The 27324-nt window shown below is 45.8% G+C and overlaps 1 protein-coding gene across 1 annotated transcript in view; it reads left to right on the forward strand.

Moving 5' to 3' along the window:
• Nucleotides 1–5148: 5148 nt before the first annotated feature.
• The window catches only part of EEIG1 (estrogen-induced osteoclastogenesis regulator 1), a 51247-nt gene continuing 29071 nt past the window's right edge, over nucleotides 5149–27324 (forward strand). The window contains exons 1-2 of the mRNA XM_069986152.1: nucleotides 5149–5238; nucleotides 20472–21177. Of these exons, the coding sequence (XP_069842253.1) occupies nucleotides 21032–21177 (146 nt within the window). The 5' untranslated portion in view covers nucleotides 5149–5238; nucleotides 20472–21031. The remainder of the gene's footprint in view (nucleotides 5239–20471; nucleotides 21178–27324) is intronic.

Consider the following 27324-nt stretch of genomic DNA (forward strand, 5'->3'; position numbering starts at 1 on the left):
CACATAGATTTTGGCATCCTGAGGTAAGGGGCTACATTTTTGCACAACTCCACTTAATCGGTGGTGTAAAATCCACATAATTATACACAAAAAGGGTTGAGATAGGGGGAGCGGAGTGATCTAAAACCTGGGCTGCAGTACTACACTACACCACTAGTTGTCGCCCCGTCAATAAAACAACCCACTAAAAGAATTTGATACGAAAAAACAATGGGCTTAGTTCATTAAAGATCAAATAGTTTTTATTATGTATCAAAAAGATACCAATACACACAACATATGTTATATAAAGAATAAATTTAAAAATTACCACAAATATAAAAAACAATAGTATAAAAATGGTGTCAGCTAGTATAACTCATCATCAATACTGTGGCTGTAAAACATCCTCCGTCATGACCTCCAATTAAGTAACAAAAGTAGGGATGCCCCTAACCTTATTGTCTGAGATTCTTATTGTAAAAAGTCTCCCACCGCCCCCTTTCTCTTTACTTATGTAATACCCAGGAGTCTATGACTAGTTACTATCACAGCATCAGTCCTTATTGCATTCACCCATGTTGGTGTACACCAAAGAGCCGTCCCTACGTACGTTTCACTAGATACGCTTCCTCAGGGAAATCCACATGGTGAAAAACAAAAATGTGCAAATTTATTATACGTCTCAATTGAACAATGATACATTTTGTTCAATTGAAATTGGCATAAGGAGGAAAGTGCAAGTGTAAAAAGTGGGGTGAAAAAGTTGCTAATAAGTAAATTCCCCCAACAATTAGTTGTTCCCACCAGGGGGATAGCAGGATGCAATTACAACAGCACAGGCTTATGCTAAGTTTACACGAGGCGATTATTGGCCCGATCGTACGATTAACGATTTCGAAGTAACAATTTTTTTTTATAACGATCAGTGTTTAGACGGTACGAAAAATCGTTTTGCGATCGTTTTGCTATCTCGCGCCCGCAGCCCGCCCCCCCCCCGCTCAACCGCAGCCCCCTGCGCCGCCCCGATCACCACCCCCGCCGCTCCGATCGCCCCCCGCCGCTGCTCCGATCGCCCCCCCCCCCGCTCCTATCGCCCCCCCCCGCCGCCGCTCCGATCACCCCCACCGCCGCGGCCATGAGCATACGTTACCTGCTCCGCGCAGCAGGTCTTCGAGATCCCCGGCTCCCCTCTTCAGCGCATTGATTGGCTGAAGAGATGAGCCGGGAATTTCAAACGGCTCCTCTTCAGCCAATCAGTGCTCCTCTTCAGCACTGATTGGCTGAAGGGGAGCCATTTGAAATTCCCGGCTCCCTTCTTCAGCCAATCAGTGCACTAAAGAGCGGAGCCGGGGATGTCGAAGACCTGCGACGCGGAGCAGGTAACGTATGGTCGCGGCAGGGGCAATCGGAGTGGCGGTGGGGGGCGATCGGAGCTGGGGTGGCGATCGAGCCGGCGCAGGGGGCTGCGGATGAGCGGGGGGCCGGGCTGCGAGCAGGGGGGCGGGCGGCCGGACTATTGCGCGACGACTGTTTACACGGAACGATCGGCTAATTTTTTGCGATCGACAAACGACAATTTATGAACATGTTAAAAGATCAAAATGAAAATTTTTCGATTGTTCGCCGCGTTTACACGTACGATTATCGTTCGAATTCGATTTAGTTATCGCGAAAATTCGCCCAATAATCGTTTCGTGTAAACGTAGCATTATGGTGCGTTTACACAGGCAGATTTATCTGACAGATTTTGGAAGCCAAAGCCAGGAATCGATTTGAAAAGAGGAGAAACCTCAGTCTTTCCTTTATGACCTGTTTCCTGTTTATAGTCTGTTCCTGGTTTTGGCTTCAAAGATCTGTTAGATAAATCTGCCTGTGTAAACGCACCATTAGGAAATGTAATGTATAGGTGGGGCCTCATCTCACCAAACCTGGCCCAAGGTTGGAAGTCCAATCCAAAAACACACAAGGAGACAGCACATCCAAAAGAAGTGGGTAGTTTAATATTATACCAGTGCGCAACGTTTCGGCATATGTCAGCTTTTTTCAAGCAGGATGTGCTGTCTTCTCGTGTATTTTTGGATTGTACCACCAGGGGGAGCTATAGTTAGCTGAGCCATAGCTTGTATGTTACAGTTAGCTGCAATTCCTACATCTGCCAGCAGGGGCCACTGTAAGACCTGAACATTCTATTAACCTGTATAGACAGATCTGACCAGCAGGGGGCACACTGGAGCAGTCCTAAAACTCATTTCTATTTTTCTAACATCTTTCACTCTTTCCTAAAAAGGATAAGTAATACTATAGCCGATAATTACCGCCACTTGGCTCATAGGCAGAACATACCATTAACCCAGTGCGACGTCCTACGGGTCTATTAGCGAACACTTTAAATAGACTCATTCATAATGAATTTCGAGCGTTCAGCCCGCGAAGCCGCTCCCGAGCCCTTAGAAGCTTATATGTGATTACAATAATGATCGAATAAGATCAGAAGATCCATCAGCGTCGCTCTCCGCAACCTGTCTGCGCCCTATGTGGTACATCGCACGCCGCACGCTCTATAGGGGCCTCCTTGGTGCGTATATGTAGTCGGTTGCTGACTACATTCAGGCCATTAAAGTGAATCTGTGACCCCCTTACCTCTTACCAAGCTGATAGCTCCGCTACATAGATCGAAATGAAAGCATGTGAAGTATGTGGATGATTATACAAGGGTCGGCATACAGCACTGTGAAGTGTACAGGCTCTGGGACCCAGAGAAGAACAGGCTCCGCCTATCTGACACCATTCACAGCCCAAGTAAAGCTGTTTTTTTAATTAAAATAAAAACACAGACAATGCAAAAAATACTATGTGTTCTGAATACTTTCATTTAGATCTATGCAGCGGTGCAGTCAGCTAAGAAGGCGGTCAGGGAGTCACAGAGTTACCTAAAGGAGAAGTGTGGCGAAAATTTTGTCACTTCCTGGGTAACATGGTGATGTCACTTCCTGGATAACATGGTGATGTGACTTCCTGGATAACATGGTGATGTCACTTCCTGGATAACATGGTGATGTCACTTCCTGGATAACATGGGATCAGCGTGATCATGTGGACACTGCGTCTGGGATTCTGAAGATGTGGCAGGTGCCTGTGGACAATAAATGATTCCTTTTGTGCCACAGAAGATGAATGATCGTCTATGCCAGGGGTACTCAACAACTTTTAGTGAAGGTCACTTACCGGAGTCTATTGTCAAGTGAAGGTCCGAGCTGAACATCAGTAGGAAACATGTTGCGCTCCCTCTGTAGTATATAGCGCCTCTGTGCGCTCCCCCAGTAGTATATAGTCCCTCTGTGCACTCCCCAGTAGCATATAGCCCACTGTGCGCTCCCCAGTAGTATATAGCCCCCCCCGTGCGCTCTCCCCCTGCAGTATATACGTCCCCTGTGCTCTTTCCCCCAGTAGTATATAGCCCCCCTGTGCACTCTCCAGTAGGATATAGCCCCCCCTGTGTACTCTCCAGTAGGATATAGCCCCCCTATGTGCTCCTCCAGCAGTATATAGACCCCTGCTTTCTGCTCCCCAGTAGTATATAGCCCCCCTGTGTGCTCCCCCTCCCATATAGCCCCCCCTTTGCACTCCCACAGTAGTATATAGTCCCCCTGTGCACTCTCCAGTAGGATATAGCCCCTGTGTGCTCCCCCAGTAGTATATAGACCCCTGCTTTGTGTCCCCAGTAGTAAATAGCCCCCCCTGTCCTCCCATATAGCATATAACATAAAAAACAAACATTTATACTCACCTGTGTCCGGGCGTCTCCACTTCTCTTCTCCTCTTGTGGCTGCTCTGCAGCGGTCACAAGAGGCCGCTCTCCCCTTGTCCTGGCACCGGGGCTCCAGTGACATCACTCGAGCGCCGGCACCAGAGACAGAGAGCGGCCTCTTGTGACCTCTGCGGCCACAACGGTGACTGACAGGGAGGGAGCCAATGGCTCCCTTTCTGTCAGTGCTGCTGCATGGTAACTATGAGCGCTCCTTACAAGCGCTCATAGTTACCGTGCAGAGGGGACCAGCGCGGCTCAGTATACAGGTATACTAAGCTGCAGCAGGGGTCCGGACAGCTGGCCTCCGCGGTCCGCCAGTTGAGGACCCCTGATCTATGAAGGATATAGGGGTCACTCATAACCCTGGCTGGGGCACCATACACCCTGGGGTGCAGCGATGTCATGGAGACCTGTGTGGACTTCCATCACTGTATGCATCAATGTCCCCACATATACTCTCAGGATAGAGACATTGATGTAGATGGTGATCTGATCCCACACTATATCTCCAGAGACAAATCTGAAGAGGAAACGGCCCTTGTTATTCCGCTAACCCACAGGTGTGGTTGTCCAGGCATGATGGGAATTGTGGTTTTGTGGTATACGTATATCTGGTAATATGGTGGACTATGGCGCAAAGTTAGGGATATACAACACCTGACCTATTGAGCCCTATGGCTATGCCGGTGTAAGTCGGAATATGCTTGTTCTCCATGGGAACACAGGCCGCAGTTCACACTGTGGTTTTTTAAGTGTGTATGTATCAGAATAAATGATATGGCGGGGCCTGAGCAAGAAACGTGACAGAAATCTGAGGCTTCCCTTGGAATTCCTGTCACACATCATGGTGTATACATATGTGACTGAAATTTCAAGGGTAGAATCAGATTTCTGTGTATTATTACAAATGTGAACATAGCCTAAGAGGGGTTGTCTATATTAGGCGTAGAATTCCCCTTGACTACAGTGATTTTCCCTCACACAGCCAATGAATGTATTCTGTGGTGACCCCACTGTAATTGTCGCAGCTGTCAGCTCCAGGCACATCAAGCGCCTGTATCTGAGTCCAAAACGCAACCTTCAGCTATTCAATTGATCTCTCCTCCAATCACAGGGCTCTCTTTTCAATCTCCGGCCAATCATAGCCGGCGCCTGCTGTAACCCGCCAATAGGATTTGCCCAGGCTGCGGAAACCCTCCAATCACCGCGCGCCTACCACAGGACGCGTCACTGCTGCTATGATTTCCGCACGTCTGTATTCTTGAAGGTGAAGAGTTGGCGGCAATTACGTAGATTGCGTAAGTAGAATGAGTTGTCTATGGGGATTGTGTTCGGAGCTGTGGCGCTGCGAACGTTCATTGCGTAAGGAGGCTGTGGGGTCTGTGGTGAGCGGACGGCTGCTGCTGCTGTGGGGGGAGAGACGTGACAAGAGCCGACGACCCTTCCAGGTAAATACATAGATCCTGGGCTGGTGACGGGGGTGGGGGGCACTGCAGGGGGCTCGGGGGGCTCTGGCAGCGCCAAGATGGACGTGGCACAGCCTGGCTGACAAGCTGCGGCTCCTTCATTGCTGGTAGTCACTGACAATGGCCAGGGCTGCTTATAAAGCTAAAGTGGAGTTGTTGCCCATAGCAACGAATCAGAAGATTTAAAGGGATTTTCCATCCCTCAAAATTGTTTAGTCTGTGGCGATGTACCATAGGCTATGACCAATTCTATTAACATAATAAGTGAAGCCAAGTTGTAATACCACACACAACCTGAAGGCCGGGGTGGCGCTGTTGGCGCTGTCTTTGGCGTGTACTACATTGCAGAATGCGCATTGACATTCCCTAAGAGCGGTACACGCCATCTGTCCATTTAAAGGGCACTATCATAAAGACAGCCCCTTTAAAAAAAAAATTTTTAGTCACAATTCTGTGTTTTTTTTGGGTAGGGATGTAGCATTATATGGCAACCACTGATGTATTATGGTGCGTGTTATGCGGATCTGTATGTAATGTCTTTATGCATTTATAGATTACATGTCCTGATGCGACAACCCCTTTAAATGGCTGACACTTCATGTCCTACGGCCGTTCCAGCTGATGGTCAGGTGACTATGTCCAGAAAAGGAGCTTTCTTCATCCTTAAAGGGGTTAGAAAAACATGGCCGCTTTCTTCCAGAAACAGCCCCACTAGTGTCCTCAGTTTGGGTGTAGGGTTCTGCATCTCGGTTGCATTGAAGTGAATGGAGCTGAACTCTAATACCACACACAACCTGAGGACAGGGGTGGCGCTGTGTTAGTAAGGAAGTAGTTTCTGCCCATACTAAGCTTAGGAGTCGAGTGGGCGGTCCTAATCAGTGTTTGACAACCTTTACTGTATGAGATGGCTGTCACTGTCTAGGACCGCCCCCTGGACTCCTACGCCCAGAAGGAGCTGGGGATTAAAGGAGAAGTCTGGCCATATTTAAAATCTTGCAGTCGGCAGGGGGGGAGTTGATCAGGAATAGGAACTGACCTCTCCCCGTGCCTGTGGTGAGTGACGGGATCGGCCTCGGGACCCCCGCCGGAAGCCATTTTCCCCTGAGTTGTGATGACATCATGACTCCGGGGGGCAATACCCGTCCTGGCTGATGGACTGGCCGTTCAGCCAATCAGTGACTGGAGCTGCGTTACTGTAGGGATCTGTGTTGTGGCCGCAGCCCCCTTGTTATCAGACCCAAAGCTTTAGTAAAATAACTTTATTACCATGTACACAAGTGGCTGATAGCGAGCTATTGTCCGCAGTTATCAGCCATTGTGTCACTTGTGTTTACTCCACAGACTGGGAGAGTGCGGGATCATTGTGGCCCCTGACTCACCCCGGGGATCTCCTTGCACTTGATGTTCCGGGTATGGCGTCCGTCTATTAATATTTCCTGCTGTCCATCTCCTGTCAGTGAGATGACGGACGCTGATCTGTAATAAAGATGGGAATCGGATCCATCAGGCGTCATGCGGCTCTGCTTCCAGAGGGTCACACTATGTAGGTGTCGCAGACTGACATCTCCCCTGACTCATCTGTCATCCAGTGTCCCTATGGGTTTTACTATTAATATTTTTAAAGGGTTTTTCTCTCTTCCGGGTCATCTGACTAATGGGATTGTGAGTATTAGGTTATCTGTATGGGAAATACCCCACTTAGTCATTTAAAGGGAAGGAAGAGGAGTAAGAACATACCGAAGGTTATGGGTCATACAGGTTGCATGGATGAGAAATACACAAGTGTCCAGGAGGTGGAGCCTTCATGGTAAGTGTCCAGAGTGCGTCCCCTCCTTTGAGTGACAGCTCCAGCATCCAATCAGGAGACCACTATGGCTGCCAGCACTAAGAGGAGGGGCCAGTAAAATACTCTGGGTCCGCCTCCTGGGCACTTGAGATAGCGTGGCCCAGGATACCAACAGAGGTGCTGGTTGCAGGATCATAGCTAGTGAGATTACAGAGCAAATCACAGTATCTGAATCTCAAGCATCGGTGATCGATTCGTTTTGTCTAGAAAAAGTCACTCTGCTCTCCAGGGGATTTACTTTTTCTAGACAAAAGGAACCGACCGCCTATTCTTAAGCTTTGGTGACTTGTACTGTAAGGGTACTAACACACATAACGATAATCGGTCGATTCGGCTAATTATCTGTCCGTGTAATAAATACAACGATCAGCCGATGACAAAGATCATCAGCTGATCGTTGATAAAGGCCTGAACCTATAATTGTCGGGCGCCGACCGCGCATCGCTACGTGTAATAGCGGTGCGCGGCCGGCGGCTGCCGATATCAAGGCTGCAGGGCTCCTCTTGCGCTCTGCTTCTTCCCGGGTCCCGCGCTGCAGCTTCAGAGCGGCCTGTCTCAGCTGACAGGCGCTCAGCCAATCACTGGCCGGGACAACCCCTTTAAGGAGAGCTGTTCTTTTTTTTTAGCTTGGATTTATGAAGTATGTTGGGCGCTGTAATGGCTGTATAAACCCTCTGAACGCCCTGATCACTGGGCCGCCGACGGCTGGAGTCCACTAAAGTGATGGTTATGGTGTTTACACAGAGAACTGTAACGCCGCCCGTCCTTGACAAGAGATATAAATTGTAGAGGAGTCACGCGGGAAGTCGGGCAGGGTTCTGCTCACTCCCTGTAATTCTTCATAAACTTTGAAGTTTTATAAGGCTGGCCAAAAATAAAAAATCTCACTATGATCCGAGCCAGCCCTTTAGTTAGTTTCTTGCCGACAGGTTTCTGACCACATATAAGGATAACCCGAAGCAGCGGTCATCAGGTGAGACGCCACTTTCTTCAGGCTTTGGGCCTTTAAAGGGGTTTTTCACAAAAAAATGTCTTTCAAATCAACTGGTCCCAGCAAGTGCCAGAGATTTGTAATTTACTTCTATTAAAAAATCTTAAGTCTTCCAGTACTTATCAGCTGCTGTATGTCCTGCGGGAAGTGGTGTCGTCTTTCAAGTCTGACACAGTGCTCTCTGCTGCCACCTCTGTCCATGTCAGGAACTGTCCAGAGCAGTAGCAAATCCCTATTGAAAACATTTCCTGCTCTCCAGACTGGAAAGAAGACACCACTTAATGCAGGACATACAGCAGCTATAAGTACTGTCAATTTTTTTTATAGAAGTAAATTACACATCTCTGGCACTTTCTGGAACCAGTTAATTTGAAAGAAAAAAATGTTGGTGGACTACCCCTTTAAAATACAGTTCACTTTCCTTTCTGGTATCACCTGTTCACTTCTTCTTTCAGATAGAATCTCTACACTCTTTATTATGTAAGATACGGAAGTAGCATACACTGTATAGCTTGTCCTGTAGGTGGGATAGCCTCTGGTCCGTAATCTGCTAGGTAGCTCTCCTAATGCGGGTTGTGTCCCTATAGGTTATGGGCGTCCCATGAATGACACTCTCTGGTCCGTCTGTTCCCTACAGATCCGTGGTTTTGCTTATCACAGGAAGCGGTGTCCCTGCAAATCACTACTCTACCCATTTAAAGGGGTACTCCGGTGAAAAGCATGGTTTTCAAATCAAGCGGCATCAGAAAGTTATACAGATTTGTCATTTACTTCTATTAAAAAAATCTCCATTCTTCCAGTACTTATCAGCTTCTGCATTACTTATAACCCCACCGCCTGCACTACTTATAACCCCACCGCCCACACTACTTATAACCCCACTGCCCGCACTACTTATAACCCCACTGCCCGCACTACTTATAACCCCACTGCCTGCACTACTTATAACCCCACCGCCTGCACTACTTATAACCCCACCGCCCGCACTACTTAAAACCCCACTGCCCGCACTACTTATAACCCCACCGCCCACATTACTTATAACCCCACCACCCACACTACTTATAACCCCACCACCCACACTACTTATAACCCCACTGCCCACACTACTTATAACCCCACCACCCACACTACTTATCCCCACCGCCCACACTACTTATAACCTCACCGCCCACACTACTTATAACCTCACCGCCCACACTACTTATAACCCCACTGCCCACACTACTTATAACCTCACCGCCCACACTACTTATAACCCCACCGCCCACACTTCTTATAACCCCACTGCCCACACTACTTATAACCTCACCGCCCACACTACTTATAACCCCACCGCCCACACTACTTATAACCCCACCGCCCACACTACTTATAACCCCACTGCCCGCACTACTTATAACCCCACCACCCACACTACTTATAACCCCACTGCCCACACTACTTATAACCCCACCACCCACACTACTTATAACCCCACTGCCCGCACTACTTATAACCCCACTGCCCGCACTACTTATAACCCCACCGCCCACACTTCTTATAACCCCACTGCCCGCTCTACTTATAACCCCACCACCCACACTTCTTATAACCCCACTGCCCGCACTACTTATAACCTCACCACCCACACTTCTTATAACCCCACTGCCCGCACTACTTATAACCCCACCACCCACACTACTTATAACCCCACTGCCCGCACTACTTATAACCCCACTGCCCACACTACTTATAGCGGAGATCTCTGGTTTTATTACCTTTAATAACCTGCAGTTCCCGTCTATCTGTCCACACCTTATCTGTGATCATATACATGGCCTGTATGAACAATTGTAAAACTGAAAGGGCTTCTCCAGTAAAGAATATCCCATTTTTACATACTCCTTTATGAAATTGACTTAAGGGGGTACTCCGGCAAAAATTCAGCTGGGGTCAAAAAGTTATATAGATTTGTTATTTACTTCTATTTTTTAAAAAAAATCCAATCTCCCAGTACTTACCAGCTGCTGTATGTCCTGCAGGAAGTGGTGTATTCTTTCTAGTCTGACACACTGCTCTCTGCTGCCACCTCTGTCCAAGTCAGGAACTGTGCAGAGCAGCAGCAAATCCCCATTTAAAACCTCTCCTGCTCTGGACAGTTCCTCACATGGACAGAGGTGGCAGCAGAGAGCACTGTGTCAGACTGGAGAGAATACACCTCTTCCTGCACGACATACAGCAGCTGATAAATACTGGATTTGTAATTTACAAATCTATTTAACTTTCTGACTACAGTTGATTTGAAAATTGTAAACAGCTTAAGTTCCCAATGAATAGTTCCCATTCAAATGAATGGGTGTCAGCGTAATGCGGGACAGGACTGGTCCTCCAGATAGACTCTCTTTGTAGGCACTCTACACTCCGGCGTGAGGCGAGGTCAGTCGGCCTTTATCATTTTATGGATGTGGATGTTTATGCTTAAGGTTATGTGACCTTTAATGAAGAGCCTATTGATGATTATCCGTCCGTTCCCAGGAGGGGGAGCTATGGCTGACCCCCACTATCATAGGGTTATACACATCAGACACACGGACAGTGAGCTCTCTGCTTTACATATGGATCTCAAGGACTGCAGTAAACAATGGGGAGGGGGGACATAAAAGTTTGTTGGTTTGTGTGATCTGCGATCTGCGAGCTATTGTTATCTGGTCACATTTTGGTGGCTTAGTACAAGGTCTGTGGAGAGATAAGTGGAAGACATATAGTCTTTCCCACCGAGGATTTAGACATAAACAAAAATAGCCCGGGCCGCGCTCCCTGTGTTATTCAGCCTAATCCCGGCCCGGCCCACTCCCCGCTCCCCATCTGTCCACAGGCAAAATGAAATTCTGGTGACGTCTGCGCTGTCATGCTGCAAGTCCGTGCACAGTCCTCACTGCTTGCAGAGGTTCCCAAAGTTTTGAGAACTCTTAAAGTGTCACTGTCGTTTAACTTTTTTTTGCAGAAATCAATAGTACAGGCGATTTTAAGAAACTTTGGGGGAGATTTATCAAAGGGTGTAAAATTTAGACTGGTGCAAACTGCCCACTGCAACCAATCACAGCTCAGCTTTAGGCAGTGCTGAAAGGAAAGCTGAGCTGTGATTGGTTGCTGTGGGCAGTTTGCACCAGTCTAAATTTTACACCCTTTGATAAATCTCCCCCTATGTGTTTATTAGCCGAAAAAAGCATTTTTATCATGAAAAGGCAGTTTGGAACTGTCCCCCCTGTCTTCATTGTACTCTATGGAGAGGGGAGGGGTGGAGGGAGATGAGGCACCAAAACAGGACAACAAAGAGTTAATTAACAGCTACATCACCGGGCTATCTCCTCTGAGGTCAGCACTGACCTCTCTGACCTCTGAATACCGGCTCTCACACAGCTCCCACTGTGTAATAATTGTTCTCTGCTTTCTGCCTCTCTCCCTCCTCCCCCCTCCCCTCTCCATAGAACAGACAGGGATGTGACGCAACAAGACATGATTTCCTGATAATGAGCAGTGGATGAGAGAGAAGAGGGAGGGGGGGACCTGGGGAAAGTCTTTTTGAATGCAGATAATATTTGCATATTTGCCTAATAAACCCAATTACAAAGTCTCTTAAAATCGTCTGTACAATTGATCTCTGCAAAAACAATGAAATGACAGTGACACTTTACATGATTATCAGCTGTATTTGGCCGATTGTCGGCCGATTGTCGGCCATTACAGGCCAATAATCGCTTCTTGTAATAAAAGGCAACAATCTCATGCTTGATGTCGGCTGATTGTTGTCTTTCAGTGTCTTCAACATGGTGAAAGACCGACGATTAAAATGGCAATGATCTGCTGCCGTAGCTTCGGGCAATACAAGCCTCAGCAGCCTCAGCTATCTTCCATGGGCTGGCGACCAACGTCCCCCCCCCCCCCCACTCTTACCCGTTTACTGTTGGGTAATAGTGCCGGCAGCAAGCGGGGTACAAGGAGCAAGCCAGAGCTGACCTCACAGGTTGGCGCTGGCTTGTTCCTGCTGATCGCCCCGTGTAATAGGGGCTTTAAAGTTGATCTGTGACCTACGAGAGCTCCATATGATGGAGGGGGGTGTAGGTACATGGACCTGATAAAGCTCCTTATGATGGAGAGGGGTGTAGGTACATGGACCTGATAAAGCTCCTTATGATGGAGAGGGGTGTAGGTACATGGACCTGATAGAGCTCCATATGATGGGGGAGGGGGGTGTATATGGACCTGATAGAGCTCCATATGATGGAGAGGGGTGTAGGTACATGGACCTGATAAAGCTCCTTATGATGGAGAGGGGTGTAGGTACATGGACCTGATAGAGCTCCATATGATGGAGGGGGGTGTATATGGACCTGATAGAGCTCCATATGATGGAGGGGGGTGTAGGTACATGGACCGGATAGAGCTCCATATGATGGAGGGGGGTGTAGGTACATGGACCTGATAAAGCTCCTTATGATGGAGAGGGGTGTAGGTACATGGACCTGATAGAGCTCCATATGATGGGGGAGGGGGGTGTATATGGACCTGATAGAGCTCCATATAATGGAGGGGAGTGTAGGTACATGGACCTGATAGAGCTCCATATAATGGAGGGGAGTGTAGGTACATGGACCTGATAAAGCTCCTTTATGATGGAGAGGGGTGTAGGTACATGGACCTGATAGAGCTCCATATGATGGAGGGGGGTGTAGGTACATGGACCTGATAGAGCTCCATATGATGGAGGGGGGTGTAGGTACATGGACCTGATAGAGCTCCTTATGATGGAGGGGGGTGTAGGTACATGGACCTGATAGAGCTCCATATGATGGAGGGGGGTGTAGCTACATGGACCTGATAGAGCTCCTTATGGGGGGGTGTAGGTACGTGGACCTGATAGAGCTCCATATGGGGGGGTGTAGGTACATGGACCTGATAGAGCTCCTTATGGGGGGGGGTGTAGGTACATGGACCTGATAGAGCTCCTTATGGGGGGGTGTAGGTACATGGACCTGATAGAGCTCCTTATGGGGGGGTGTAGGTACATGGACCTGATAGAGCTCCATATGATGGAGGGGGGCGTAGGTACATGGACCTGATAGAGCTCCTTATGGGGGGGTGTAGGTACATGGACCTGATAGAGCTCCTTATGAGGGGGTGTAGGTACATGGACCTGATAGAGCTCCTTATGGGGGGGTGTAGGTACATGGACCTGATAGAGCTCCTTATGATAGGGGGAGGGGGTGTAGGTAAATGGAGACTTGTCAGCACTGTTAGGTATACTGTACAGCCCTATGATGAAATTATTTACATATATATATATACATTTTATATACTGTTTATTACTTGTTTGCATAATCCACAACTTCCTGATAACTCGAGGAACAAGAAGTAGGAAATAGTCAATGATTCATCCCAGAGGTTGGGAAATGGAGCAGATGCCTGGAACTATAGGTGTGCTGGGACCAGTAGTGTTATGTCACCTGTACTGGTGCCAGTGTAGAGTGGTGAGATGGTCCTGGGGGGCTGCAGGGGTGATGGGTTCCTGGGTAAATGCTATAATTCCTTGGCTTCCAGCTTCCCAGGGAAGACACAGCCTGGAGGATATATCTGTGACAACCACAGATCACATGAGACAGTGGCAGCAACCCAGGGAGAACGGCCACACGTAACAGCTTAAAGGAATTATCGGTTCCTTTAAAGGGTTGTCCAGTATAGAAAACACATTTTTCATACTTCCTATTAAAGGAGAAGTCCGGCCAAAATTTATTTTTTATATGTTATTACTGCCCAGCAGGGGCGCTCTATATATAGAAGTCAATGAGTACCATTGACTTCTATATATAGTGCGCCCCTGATGGACACTCCATAGGAATTACACCTTTCGTCGTGACATCACTGCTTCACAGATAATTCTAACACTTACTGATACACTAAATTAAGGGAAATAGCAGTATATGAGTATTTCACATAATTAATGTACATTAGAAAATTGTATAACTTTCCATCAGTAATAACATATAAAAAATACATTTTGGCCGGACTTCTCCTTTAAGTGTTATTAGGACCAAGAGTAGAGAGCGGTTACAAAGAGCGTCTCTTCTCCTGGAGGACCCGTCCTGTCCTGCATTATACAGCGCATTGACTTGAATATATGCGTAGTGTAATGCTGAGCTCCCCCTGTGGTGGCGCTGTGCAGGGAAGCTGAACGCTAAGGGGCAGTCACATGCTCAGTGCACGGTCTGCAATTACAGACAATGTGCTACGGAACTGGCTTTGGAAGTTCCGACATCATCATTCACTATGATCCCAGGAGCTCCGAGACTTCTTTGCGCTACTGCGCTGCTACTGCGAGTACAGTAGTGCAAAGATGTAAACTGTTTCAGAACTTGATGCCGGCAGTTCTGAATTCCGTAATTGCTGAACGTGTGAATGACCCCTTACTGCCAGGTTTGCCTACAGATCGCAGATGATTGCTCAGGATTTAAATATTTTTCTTTCAACAAGTTTCAGAAAGTTATGCAGATTTGTAATTTATTTCTATTTAAAATTTGCAAATCTCCCAGTACTTATCAGCTGCTGTATGTCCTGCAGGAAGTGGTGTATTCTTTCCAGTCTGACACAGTGCTCTCTGCTGCCGCCTCTGTCCATGTCAGGAACTGTCCAGAGCAGGAGAGGTTTTCTATGGGGATTTGCTACTGCTCTGGACAGTTTCTGACATGGACAGAGGTGGCAGCAGAGAGCACTGTGTCAGACTGGAGAGAATACACCACTTACTACAGGACATACAGCAGCTGATAAGTACTGGAAGACTGGAAATTTTTTTATAGAAGTAAATTACAAATCGATATAACTTACTGAAACCAGTTGATTTGAAAGAAAAATTATTTTGCCGGAGTACCCCTTTAAACAGTGGGATATGTGTAATAACTAGGGATTGTTCCTGTAGATCTCTCTGTCTTTTTCTAGAGTGTCCCTTTAAGAGAAAAATGAAACAGCAGACTGATTTACTAGGAGACAGGAGCTTAGGAACACGGGCAATTGTTTCCTCTATCTCCTCTTTGTTACATTGACGGGTATAGGAGCTGGACATGAACAAAGCAGAACGCACTGTACTTGTCATCTGTCCCGCTCCGTACCCGTCGCCTGTCCCGCTCTGACGTCCATCTTTTAGTACCTGAATGTAGAAGTGCCATGTTTCTGTACAGAGACCAATACTGACCATGTATCTGTGCCGCCCCCTTTCGTCCCAAGACCCGGGAAGACCGATCTGTCTGAACAACATCTTAGTATTGTTATATTGACTACTTGACTATTATAAAATGGCTTAATGCCAGAACTGTTTGCATCACGTAGCCCCAGGAGCTGTTGTTTATTCAGCGGCCATTGGAGGCGCTCTAGAACCAGCTACCTGTCTGTCTGCTCCCCTCTACTCCCTAGTATACTATATGTATGGTAGAAAAAAAGTGATGGACAAATGGAAGAGAGTATGGCTAAAGGAACAGACTACGCCGGGTTCTTGTTGTCTGTTACCATGGAGATGCATAGGTCTGCTCGACTGCTGAATGCACAAAACGGTTGGATATATGCGCAAAAGGCACATTTAAAAATGGTGGATATAGAATATGCCAGAAAGTGCCAGAGATTTGTAATTTACTTCTATTAAGAAAAATCTCCAGTCTTCCAGTACTTATCAGCTGCTGTATACCATGCAGGAAGTGGTGTATTCTTTCCAGTCTGACACAGTGTTCTCTGCTGCCACCTCTGTCCATGTTAGGAACTGTCCAGAGCAGCAGCAAATCCCCATAGAAAACCTCTCCTGCTCTGCATACTGGAAAGAATCCACCACTTCCTGCAGGACATACAGCAGCTGATAAGTACTTGAACACTTGAGATTTTTTTTAAGTAAATACCAAATGTCTGTCACTTTCCGGCACCAGCTGATTTGAACAAAAAATTTTGGTGGGTGAATGGACAGACTGCATAGTGGTGTGACAGAACTGCCTTTAGTTGCTGCGGGGGGTTCACCGTTACTTCAAAGCAATGCATGTGTCCTTGCAGATGGGCCACTCTCCTCCTCTTATACATGGATATTGCCTTTCAAGCACTGACTTAATATTGTACTTTTCTCTGTCACTACGCGGCGGGTTGCTGTACCCGTCTCACCATCGCTTACACCGGCACACATGACTCTGCAGAGTGTGTGTATGAATAAGGTTAGGGGTGTGGGCGGCCATACTGTGATGTGCATCCCTATACATAGAACAGTGAACGCAAAACCCACTCACAAGAGGAGACGACGGCGTGTGCCTTGTAGGCGGCGTCCAGGACGTATTTTATGGATTACCTCCCCATGACTGTAATAGAGAGGGACCATACACCAGCTTCTGGGAACAAGTACCTCCTGAGGATCAGATTGCTTCAGGACACTTGTCTCAAGAGCGGACGTCTTTCCTACTGCCATATGTATGCCCCAAGACCTGCCATACACATGTATATAGGTATCCCATCCTATAAAGACCTGCCATATACATGTATATAGGTATCCCATCCTATAGAGACCTGCCATACACATGTATATAGATATCCCATCCTATAGAGACCTGCCATACACATGTATATAGATATCCCATCCTATAGAGACCTGCCATACACATGTATATAGGTATCCCATCCTATAGAGACCTGCCATACACATATATATAGGTATCCCATCCTATAGAGACCTGCCATACACATGTATATAGGTATCCCATCCTATAGAGACCTGCCATACACATGTATATAGGTATCCCATCCTATAGAGACCTGCCATACACATGTATATAGGTATCCCATCCTATAGAGACCTGCCATACACATGTATATAGGTATCCCATCCTATATGATCTGCCATATACATGTATATAGGTATCCCATCCTATAGAGACCTGCCATACACATGTATATAGGTATCCCATCCTATATGATCTGCCATACACATGTATATAGGTATCCCATCCTATATGATCTGCCATACACATGTATATAGGTATCCCACCCTATATGATCTGCCATACACATGTATATAGGTATCCCAACCTATAAAGACCTGCCATATACATGTATATAGGTATCCCATCCTATAAAGACCTGCCATATACATGTATATAGGTATCCCATCCTATAGAGACCTGCCATACACATGTATATAGGTATCCCATCCTATAAAGACCTGCCATATACATGTATATAGGTATCCCATCCTATAGAGACCTGCCATACACATGTATATAGGTATCCCATCGTATATGATCTGCCATACACATGTATATAGGTATCCCATCGTATATGATCTGCCATACACATGTATATAGGTATCCCATCGTATATGATCTGCCATACACATGTATATAGGTATCCCAACCTATAAAGACCTGCCATATACATGTATATAGGTATCCCATCCTATAAAGACCTGCCATATACATGTATATAGGTATCCCATCCTATAAAGACCTGCCATATACATGTATATAGGTATCCCATCCTATAGAGACCTGCCATACACATGTATATAGGTATCCCATCGTATATGATCTGCCATACACATGTATATAGGTATCCCATCCTATAGAGACCTGCCATACACATGTATATAGGTATCCCATCGTATATGATCTGCCATACACATGTATATAGGTATCCCATCCTATATGATCTGCCATACACATGTATATAGGTATCCCATCATATATGATCTGCCATACACATGTATATAGGTATCCCACCCTATATGATCTGCCATACACATGTATATAGGTATCCCATCCTATATGATCTGCCATATACATGTATATAGGTATACCATCCTATAGAGACCTGCCATACACATGTATATAGGTATCCCATCCTATAGAGACCTGCCATACACATGTATATAGGTATCCCATCCTATAGAGACCTGCCATACACATGTATATAGGTATCCCATCCTATAAAGACCTGCCATATACATGTATATAGGTATCCCATCCTATAAAGACCTGCCATACACATGTATATAGGTATCCCATCCTATAGAGACCTGCCATACACATGTATATAGGTATCCCATCGTATATGATCTGCCATACACATGTATATAGGTATCCCATCCTATATGATCTGCCATATACATGTATATAGGTATCCCATCCTATATGATCTGCCATACACATGTATATAGGTATCCCACCCTATATGATCTGCCATACACATGTATATAGGTATCCCATCCTATATGATCTGCCATATACATGTATATAGGTATCCCATCCTATAGAGACCTGCCATACACATGTATATAGGTATCCCACCCTATATGATCTGCCATACACATGTATATAGGTATCCCATCCTATAGAGACCTGCCATACACATGTATATAGGTATCCCATCCTATAGAGACCTGCCATACACATGTATATAGGTATCCCATCCTATAGAGACCTGCCATACACATGTATATAGGTATCCCATCCTATAGAGACCTGCCATACACATATATATAGGTATCCCACCCTATATGATCTGCCATACACATGTATATAGGTATCCCATCGTATATGATCTGCCATACACATGTATATAGGTATCCCACCCTATATGATCTGCCATACACATGTATATAGGTATCCCATCCTATAGTGATCTTTTTTTTGAACACATGTATATAGGTATCCCATCGTATATGATCTGCCATACACATGTATATAGGTATCCCATCGTATATGATCTGCCATACACATGTATATAGGTATCCCACCCTATATGATCTGCCATACACATGTATATAGGTATCCCACCCTATATGATCTGCCATACACATGTATATAGGTATCCCATCGTATATGATCTGCCATACACATGTATATAGGTATCCCACCCTATATGATCTGCCATACACATGTATATAGGTATCCCACCCTATATGATCTGCCATACACATGTATATAGGTATCCCATCCTATATGATCTGCCATACACATGTATATAGGTATCCCATCCTATATGATCTGCCATACACATGTATATAGGTATCCCACCCTATATGATCTGCCATACACATGTATATAGGTATCCCATCCTATAGAGACCTGCCATACACATGTATATAGGTATCCCAACCTATGGAGACCTGCCATACACATGTATATAGGTATCCCATCCTATATGATCTGCCATACACATGTATATAGGTATCCCATCATATATGATCTGCCATACACATGTATATAGGTATCCCATCCTATAGAGACCTGCCATACACATGTATATAGGTATCCCATCCTATAGAGACCTGCCATACACATGTATATAGGTATCCCACCCTATATGATCTGCCATACACATGTATATAGGTATCCCATCCTATATGATCTGCCATACACATGTATATAGGTATCCCATCGTATATGATCTGCCATACACATGTATATAGGTATCCCATCCTATAAAGACCTGCCATACACATGTATATAGGTATCCCATCCTATAGAGACCTGCCATACACATGTATATAGGTATCCCATCCTATAGTGATCTTTTTTTTGTACACATGTATATAGGTATCCCATCCTATATGATCTGCCATACACATGTATATAGGTATCCCACCCTATATGATCTGCCATACACATGTATATAGGTATCCCAACCTATAGAGACCTGCCATACACATGTATATAGGTATCCCATCCTATATGATCTGCCATACACATGTATATAGGTATCCCATCCTATATGATCTGCCATACACATGTATATAGGTATCCCATCCTATAGAGACCTGCCATACACATGTATATAGGTATCCCATCCTATATGATCTGCCATACACATGTATATAGGTATCCCATCCTATAGTGATCTTTTTTTTGTACACACTGCCTATTACAAATTTGTTTAGAATTGTGGCTAATAACACACACACACATACACACACACACACACACACACACACATATATATGGCTTTACAGTAGTATTTAGGTGTACTCAGAGTATATCCTAGATGTATAGCATTCTCAGTATCTTCTTTGCGGCCACGTGGTAATATATAATATATATATATATATATATATATATATATATATATATATATATAGCATTTATAGTGCTCTATAACATTTTAACCTAACAAGCACTTTTGGTTTTATGGTATTAGCGTTCTGGGTACGGAGATTCTCTTAGTTTTAGATTTTTTGTTATTATGATCATTTATATAAGCATCATGTTATTAATGGTGGGACATAGAGCGGTGAGGACTCGTGTTCCAAGATGTATTGCGGATTTCAGCTCTGGAGGCTGACGTCTCTGTTGTTGCTCAGACAGTGATGTGTTTGTTTTGTTGCAGCGCTGTCGATGATGATGAGGGTGGTGATCCGCCTATGAGAAGAAGAAGAAGGCTGCTGTATAGAGAGAGAAGCAGCGTCCCTCCCCTCCTCCCCCTGTGCCGGTAGAGGAGGAGTCTGTAGGAGCCCAGAGCTGAGTTCAGATTCCTGCCGATCACTGGCTGAACGTCCACAGCCTGCGGAGGAGCAGGATCAGCGCTCTCCCAGATCCTGCTGGAGACAAGGAACCTACAAGACATTGCATCCTCCAGGGAGAAGAAGCCTCCAAGTCCCCTCCAAGAAGTTACAGGGACCCCCCATCTCTGCTGGTTTGGAGTTTGCGGGTGCCCCCCTGGAGATGCTCCAAAGATCATTCCTCTTCTCAGTCAGTTGTTGGGGCATCCATTCCCGAAGAAGGGCCGGACACCCCGATCACAGATACATAGACGGACGATAAAAGACTAAACAAGGAGAAAATTCCTGCCCCCCCCTTCTTCTCCTTCTTCCCAAGTCTTCACGTTCCATCTGCTTTCTCTTATCCTGACGCTTGGAGACGTCTCCTGCTCTTGGTGCTGGGTCACTCATGGCTTTCCTGACCAAGAAGAAAAAATTCAAGTTCCAGACGGTGTTCACCCTGGAGGAGCTGACAGCCGTCCCCTTTGTGAATGGGGTTCTCTTCTGCAAGGTCCGGCTGCTGGACGGAGGGGACTTTGTCAGCTTGTCTAGCAGGTAAGTGAGCGGTCGTTCCCGTCACCCAGAAACCCGGCGTCTTCAGCTGAATGTTTCTGTGTGAATAGCCGACCTGTTTACTCCCAGCGAGATGTCAGTGCCCCCACTTGTCTCCTTTGTTAGGTATATGCTTAGCATTTTGATAGGGCTGCTTGTATTTGCAATTGTAAATCAGATGGGTCCTGATTGTTCCGCTGTAAATACAGGTTATATTATCGCCCTTTAATGGCCCCTAGGATTGCGGAAAGCGCTTTTCTAATGCAAATTGTGGACAGATTACCAGGGATCCAAAGGGGGAAATGTTATATAAGCTGTCGCACAAAGGGTTAAGTGTGTGCAAAGGGCAACACATTAGGGTAATGGTGTATGAGGGGTAATAACGTCAGCTGACATATAAAGGGTTAAGTGTATATAAGGTACAGTACCTGTGTGTAAGATATAGGAGCTGTCATATAAGGGGTAAGGGTATAGTAGCTGTCATATAAGGGGTAAGGGTATAGTAGCTGTCATATAAGGGGTAAGTGTATAGGAGCTGTTATATAAGGGGTAAGGGTATAGGAGCTGTCATATAAGGGGTAAGGGTATAGGAGCTGTCATATAAGGGGTAAGTGTATAGGAGCTGTTATATAAGTGGTAAGGGTATAGGATCTGTCATATAAGGGGTAAGGGTATAGGAGCTGTCATATAAGGGGTAAGTGTATAGGAGCTGTTATATACAGGGTATAAGGGTATAGGAGCTGTCGTATAAGGGGTAAGGGTATAGGAGCTGTCATATAAGGGGTAAGGGTATAGGAGCTGTCATATACAGGGTATAAGGGTATAGGAGCTGTCGTATAAGGGGTATAAGGGTATAGGAGCTGTCGTATAAGGGGTATAAGGGTATAGGAGCTGTCATATAAGGGGTAAGTGTATAGGAGCTATCGTATAAGGGTATAGGAGCCGTCATATAAGGGGTAAGGGTATAGGAGCTGTCATATACAGGGTATAAGGGTATAGGAGCTGTCATATACAGGGTATAAGTGTATAGGAGCTGTCGTATAAGGGGTAAGGGTATAGGAGCTGTCATATACAGGGTATAAGTGTATAGGAGCTGTCATATAAGGGGTAAGGGTATAGGAGCTGTTATATACAGGGTATAGGAGCTGTCGTATACAGGGTATAAGTGTATAGGAGCTGTCGTATAAGGGGTAAGGGTATAGGAGCTGTCATATACAGGGTATAAGTGTGTAGGAGCTGTCATATAAGGGGTAAGGGTATAGGAGCTGTCATATACAGGGTATAAGGGTATAGGAGCTGTCATATATAAGAGGGAAGGGTATAGGAGCTGTCATATGCTCCTATACCCTTACCCCTTATACGATAGCTCCTATACCCTTATACCCTGTATACGACAGCTCCTATACCCTTATACCCTGTATATGACAGCTCCTATACCCTTATACCCTGTATATGACAGCTCCTATACCCTTATACCCTGTATATGACAGCTCCTATACCCTTACCCCTTATATGACAGCTCCTACAATATATCCTTATCCCTGTATATAACAGCTCCTATACCCTTACCCCTTATATGACAGGTATTGTACCTTAGATACACTTATCCCTTTATACCATTACCCTCACATGTTGCACTTTGCGTACACTTAACCCCTTGTGTGACAGCTCGTATAACCTTCCCTCCTTTGGATCCCTGTAACCTGTCCACAATTTACATTAGAAAGTGATGTCCTCTGCATAAAATCATGGGCTGTCGCTCCACGTGTGGCAGTACCCGAGCATTGGCTGCAGCTGCGGTAGGTGTATTTTCTATTCATAGCAGCTTGTTATGTGGCTGTGTATGGAGATCAGCTACATAGGAAATAGTAAGAATACAGGATATTCCTTTAATTCCTCTTCTTCATCTCATTTCTGATCTACTGGTTTTATCTGTTTCTGGGAAAGTTGTGTGTCCACCACCAGCGTCCCGTGACTCCTGTTATGTAGCAGTATAGGAGTGCGGCCTGTAGTGCCACATAACTAGGCAGACTTGTTATTGTGGAGCCTGGGAAATGTGGGGCGACAGCCCCCGGGGGAGCGGTAATGACGGCCCTTTTGTTACTTTCGGATAGACAGAAAAGAAAGAAACAGATGTAACTGAGAACCGTCTGAATAGAGTCTGTAGCCGCCTGACAGAAGAGGAGGAATCGGGGGGCTTACGTGTACCGGGGGCTTCTGTACATCTTAGGGAATTGTGCAATGTGGGAATTCTAATTCTTTCTTATTCCCCAGTCACGTAAGAGAACATTACGTGGGCAATCTCTCTTATTCTCCGGTTATAACTGTCTTGGGTAAATCTGTACATTTCCATGCAGGCGTGCGTAGGTTTCCATGACGCGGCACTTCACACACGTGCACGCCAGGTAGAGCGCTGTCTGTGTTTGTACAGGTGAGGCTGGTACCTGCCGGTCCCGACCTGCCCTTTACACTTGTTACCTAATCCCTGTGCACGGCTCGGCTGCGCTAACACTGAGACGTAAATGAACGGGCCCGGAAGCTTTTAGTAAGCCAGGGGTACCAAACTCGTAGCCCTCCAGCTGGGGCAAAACTACAATTCCCGTCATGCCCGTCATGACATGATGGAAATTGTAGTTTTGCCCCAGCTGGAGGGCTGTGAGTTTGACACCTGTGTAGTAGGGGTCACTCCTTTACCATCCCAGGTTTGTTTTAGAAAACATCTGCAGTCGGACCATTCTCAAATATTTAAAAATGATTGGCCGTCAGCTGCACATCTCCCTGTGTAATAGGGGGGTGTGCAGCTGACGGCTGGTAATGGCCACATGATTACTGAGCCGATCTCGTATAATTTGCCACTTGGCCATGTAACACGGCCCTTAAAGTGAATGGAGCTGAATTGTAAAACCACACGCAACCTGAGGACAGGGGTGGCGCTTTTTTTGCAAGAAAGTAGCTGTGTTTTATAAAGTCCTCAATTAACCACTTTAAAAGGGGTACTCCAGCAAAAAACTTTTTCTTTCAAATCAACTGGTTTCGGAAAGCTATATAAATTTCTAAATTATTTCTAATTAACAATCTCAAGTCTTCCAGTACTTATCAGCTGCTGTATGTCCTGCAGGAAGTGTTGTATTCTTTCCAGTCTGGCACAGTGCTCTCTGCTGCCACCTCTGTCCATGTCAGGAACTGTCCAGAGCAGGAAAGGTTTTCTATGGGGAATTGCTGCTGCTCTGGACAGTTCCTGACATGGACAGAGGTGGCAGCAGAGAGCACTGTGCCAGACTGGAAAGAATACAACACTTCCTGCAGGACATACAGCAGCTGATAAGTACTGGAAGACTGGAGATTTTTGAATAGAAGCAAATTGCAAATCTATATAACTTTCTGAAAAAGATTTTTGCTGGATAACCCCTTTAAATTGACATCTTGTAATGAGTGTAGATGGGGTCTCCCAGTTAGGGTGGGTCCACACTACAGATAAGTTCCGGTGGATTCCGTCGCTCATTCCCGTTCGCGCCGGCTCCATAAACACCATTCTATGGCTGGGCTGATTCCTCTGTCCGCTGAAAGAATGGGAACGAGCGACGAAATCCGTGCGGATTCTGTAGTGTGGACCCACCCTTGTAGTTGATACAAAGTCTTTCCTCCCCCTCCATGTCCATTTATAATGTCCCTGCATCCCCCTCCATAGCTCCGTCACTATACCGCTACATCTATCACCAGCTTTTGTTGCACAGATCATCGGGAAAATTAACATGTGAATGTCAGTTCATCTACAAAGCCGCCTCTCTCTCTCCCGTACTCCTTATTCATCTCATGTACGTTGCGGTCACAAGACCCCCGTCTATCGGTCTGGCACCATACAGGCACATCATCATCATCATCATCATCACTCCGCGTTGGAATCTGACCTGCAAGTTAGAATCTGAAGCGACTCTCATACACGTCGCGTTTCCTGAATGATTGATAGACCTGTCACATTACATTCCGGATCATTCTTTCTGCATATGAAAAAAAAAAAAAAAAAACATATGGAGCCGCCGGTGTCTAAACGATGGGATTCTGCCATTATTGCCATGTATAATTTATCAGGATGTGGCATTAGACAGCGACTTCCTTTTAGCTGGGAGGCTGGTCATGCACCGTTTGGCATGGCAGCGAAGGAGTTAACCCTTTGAGCCCTGTTCACACCTGCAGGATGTGAGGTGGCGTTGCACTTTGCAAACAGAGATATGGGGTTATTTCTGTGGAATGGAGATAAAACTTGGGGTTGGACAGTGATGTCAGGACGCCCAGAGCTGGGATATTTAAAGTGTCACTGTTGTTTAAATTTTTATTTTTTATTTTTTGCAGAAATCAATAGAACAGGCGATTTTAAGAAACTTTGTAAAAGACTTTATTAGCCGAGAAATGCATTTTTATCATGAAAAAGCGATTTGAAGCTCTCCCCCCTGTCTTCATGGTTCTCTTATGGAGAGGGGAGGGGTGGAGGGAGATGAGGCACCAAAAAGGGACAACAAAGAGTTAATTTACAGCTACATCACTGGCTATCTACTCTGAAGTCAGCACTGACCTCTCTGACCGGCTTTTACACAGGTCCTGCTGTGTAATCCTTTGTTCTCTTCTCTCTGCTGCTGACTAATCTCCCTCCTCCCCCTCCCCTCTCCATAGGTTACACAGGGCCCGACTGATGTAAAACAGTCGAGATTTCCTGATAATGAGCAGTGAATGAGAGAGAGGAGGGAGGGGGGGGGACCTGGGGAAAGTCTTTTTGAATGCAGATAATGTCATATTTGCCTAATAAACCCAAGTACAAAGTTTCTTCAAATCGCCTGGACTATTGATTTCTGCGGGAAAAAAAAGGACAGCGACACTTTAAAGGGATTTCCTGGAAAGTTTCTTGACCCTAAAACGATTCTTCTCCAACATTGCAAAACTACAACTCCCATCATGCCCTGACAGCCTTCGGCTGTCAGGGCATGATGGGGGTTGTAGTTTTGCAACAACTCGAGAGCCGCAGGTTAAAGGTTATGGGACCTACAGCGCATCTGCTTAGTTATGGTTTCATACTACATTACCAGGATCAGCTCTGCTACATCTACAGTAAAGGAGGAGGAAAGAATTGTCCTTTATACGACTCCTGGATTTCCCCAATTCCGTTCCTGGACGGCAGGATTGCCGCTCCCGTTCACGCCTTTGCCCTTTTGATCCGCTCTATCGTTGTTTTGTTCCATATTATAACTTACTAAGTTGGAAACAATTTGACGGCCTTATTGGTCGCTGTGGGCCATAAAGACGGTTACACTGTGGCAAAGTTTTCGAAATTAAAAAAAAATTTATCTGCCCCTCTCTTGTAGTAATTGAGGGCACAGAGTTGCAGGCTTGGAGAAAAAAAAGTCTTCCAGTACTTATCAGTTGCTTTATGTCCTGCAGGAAGTGGTGTATTCTCTCCAGTCTGACACAGTGCTCTCTGCTGCCACCTCTGTCCGTGTCAGGAACTGTCCAGAGCAGTATGAAGTCCCCATAGAAAACCTCTCCTGCTCTGGACAATTCCTGACATGGACATAGGTGGCAGCAGAGAGCACTGTGTCAGACTGGAGAGAATACCCCAATTCCTGCAGGACATACAGCAGCTGATAAGTATGGGAAGACTTGAGATGTTTAAATAGAAGTTAATTACAAATCTTTATAACATTCTAACCACCAGTTGTATAGATATTTTTTTTTCCTCTGGAGTACCCCTTTAATAGAGTGGGGTCATCTGTTCATGCTCTTCCGCTATTGTCCAGAGTAGAGATCGGTTACAAAGAGCGTCTCCTGATCTGGAGGACCCATCCTGTCCTGCATCACACACAGTCTATTTGGCAGTATGTAATTTTTAGTTTCTCCTGTGGTGGCGCTGCAAGGAAATTAAAGTGTCACTGTCGGTTTTTTATTGTTTGTTTTTTTCCCCAGAAATCAATAGTACAGGCGATTTTACGAAACTTTGTAATTGGGTTTATTAGGCAAATATGCCATTATCTGCATTCAAAAAGACTTCTCCACCCTCTCTCATTCACTGCTCATTACCAGGAAATCTCGACTGTTTTACATCAGACATGCCCTGTGTAACCTATGGAGGGGGAGGAGGGAGATTAGTCAGCAGCGGAGAGC

This window comes from Dendropsophus ebraccatus, chromosome 10, assembly GCF_027789765.1.
Source record: "Dendropsophus ebraccatus isolate aDenEbr1 chromosome 10, aDenEbr1.pat, whole genome shotgun sequence".
Lineage (NCBI taxonomy): Eukaryota > Metazoa > Chordata > Amphibia > Anura > Hylidae > Dendropsophus > Dendropsophus ebraccatus.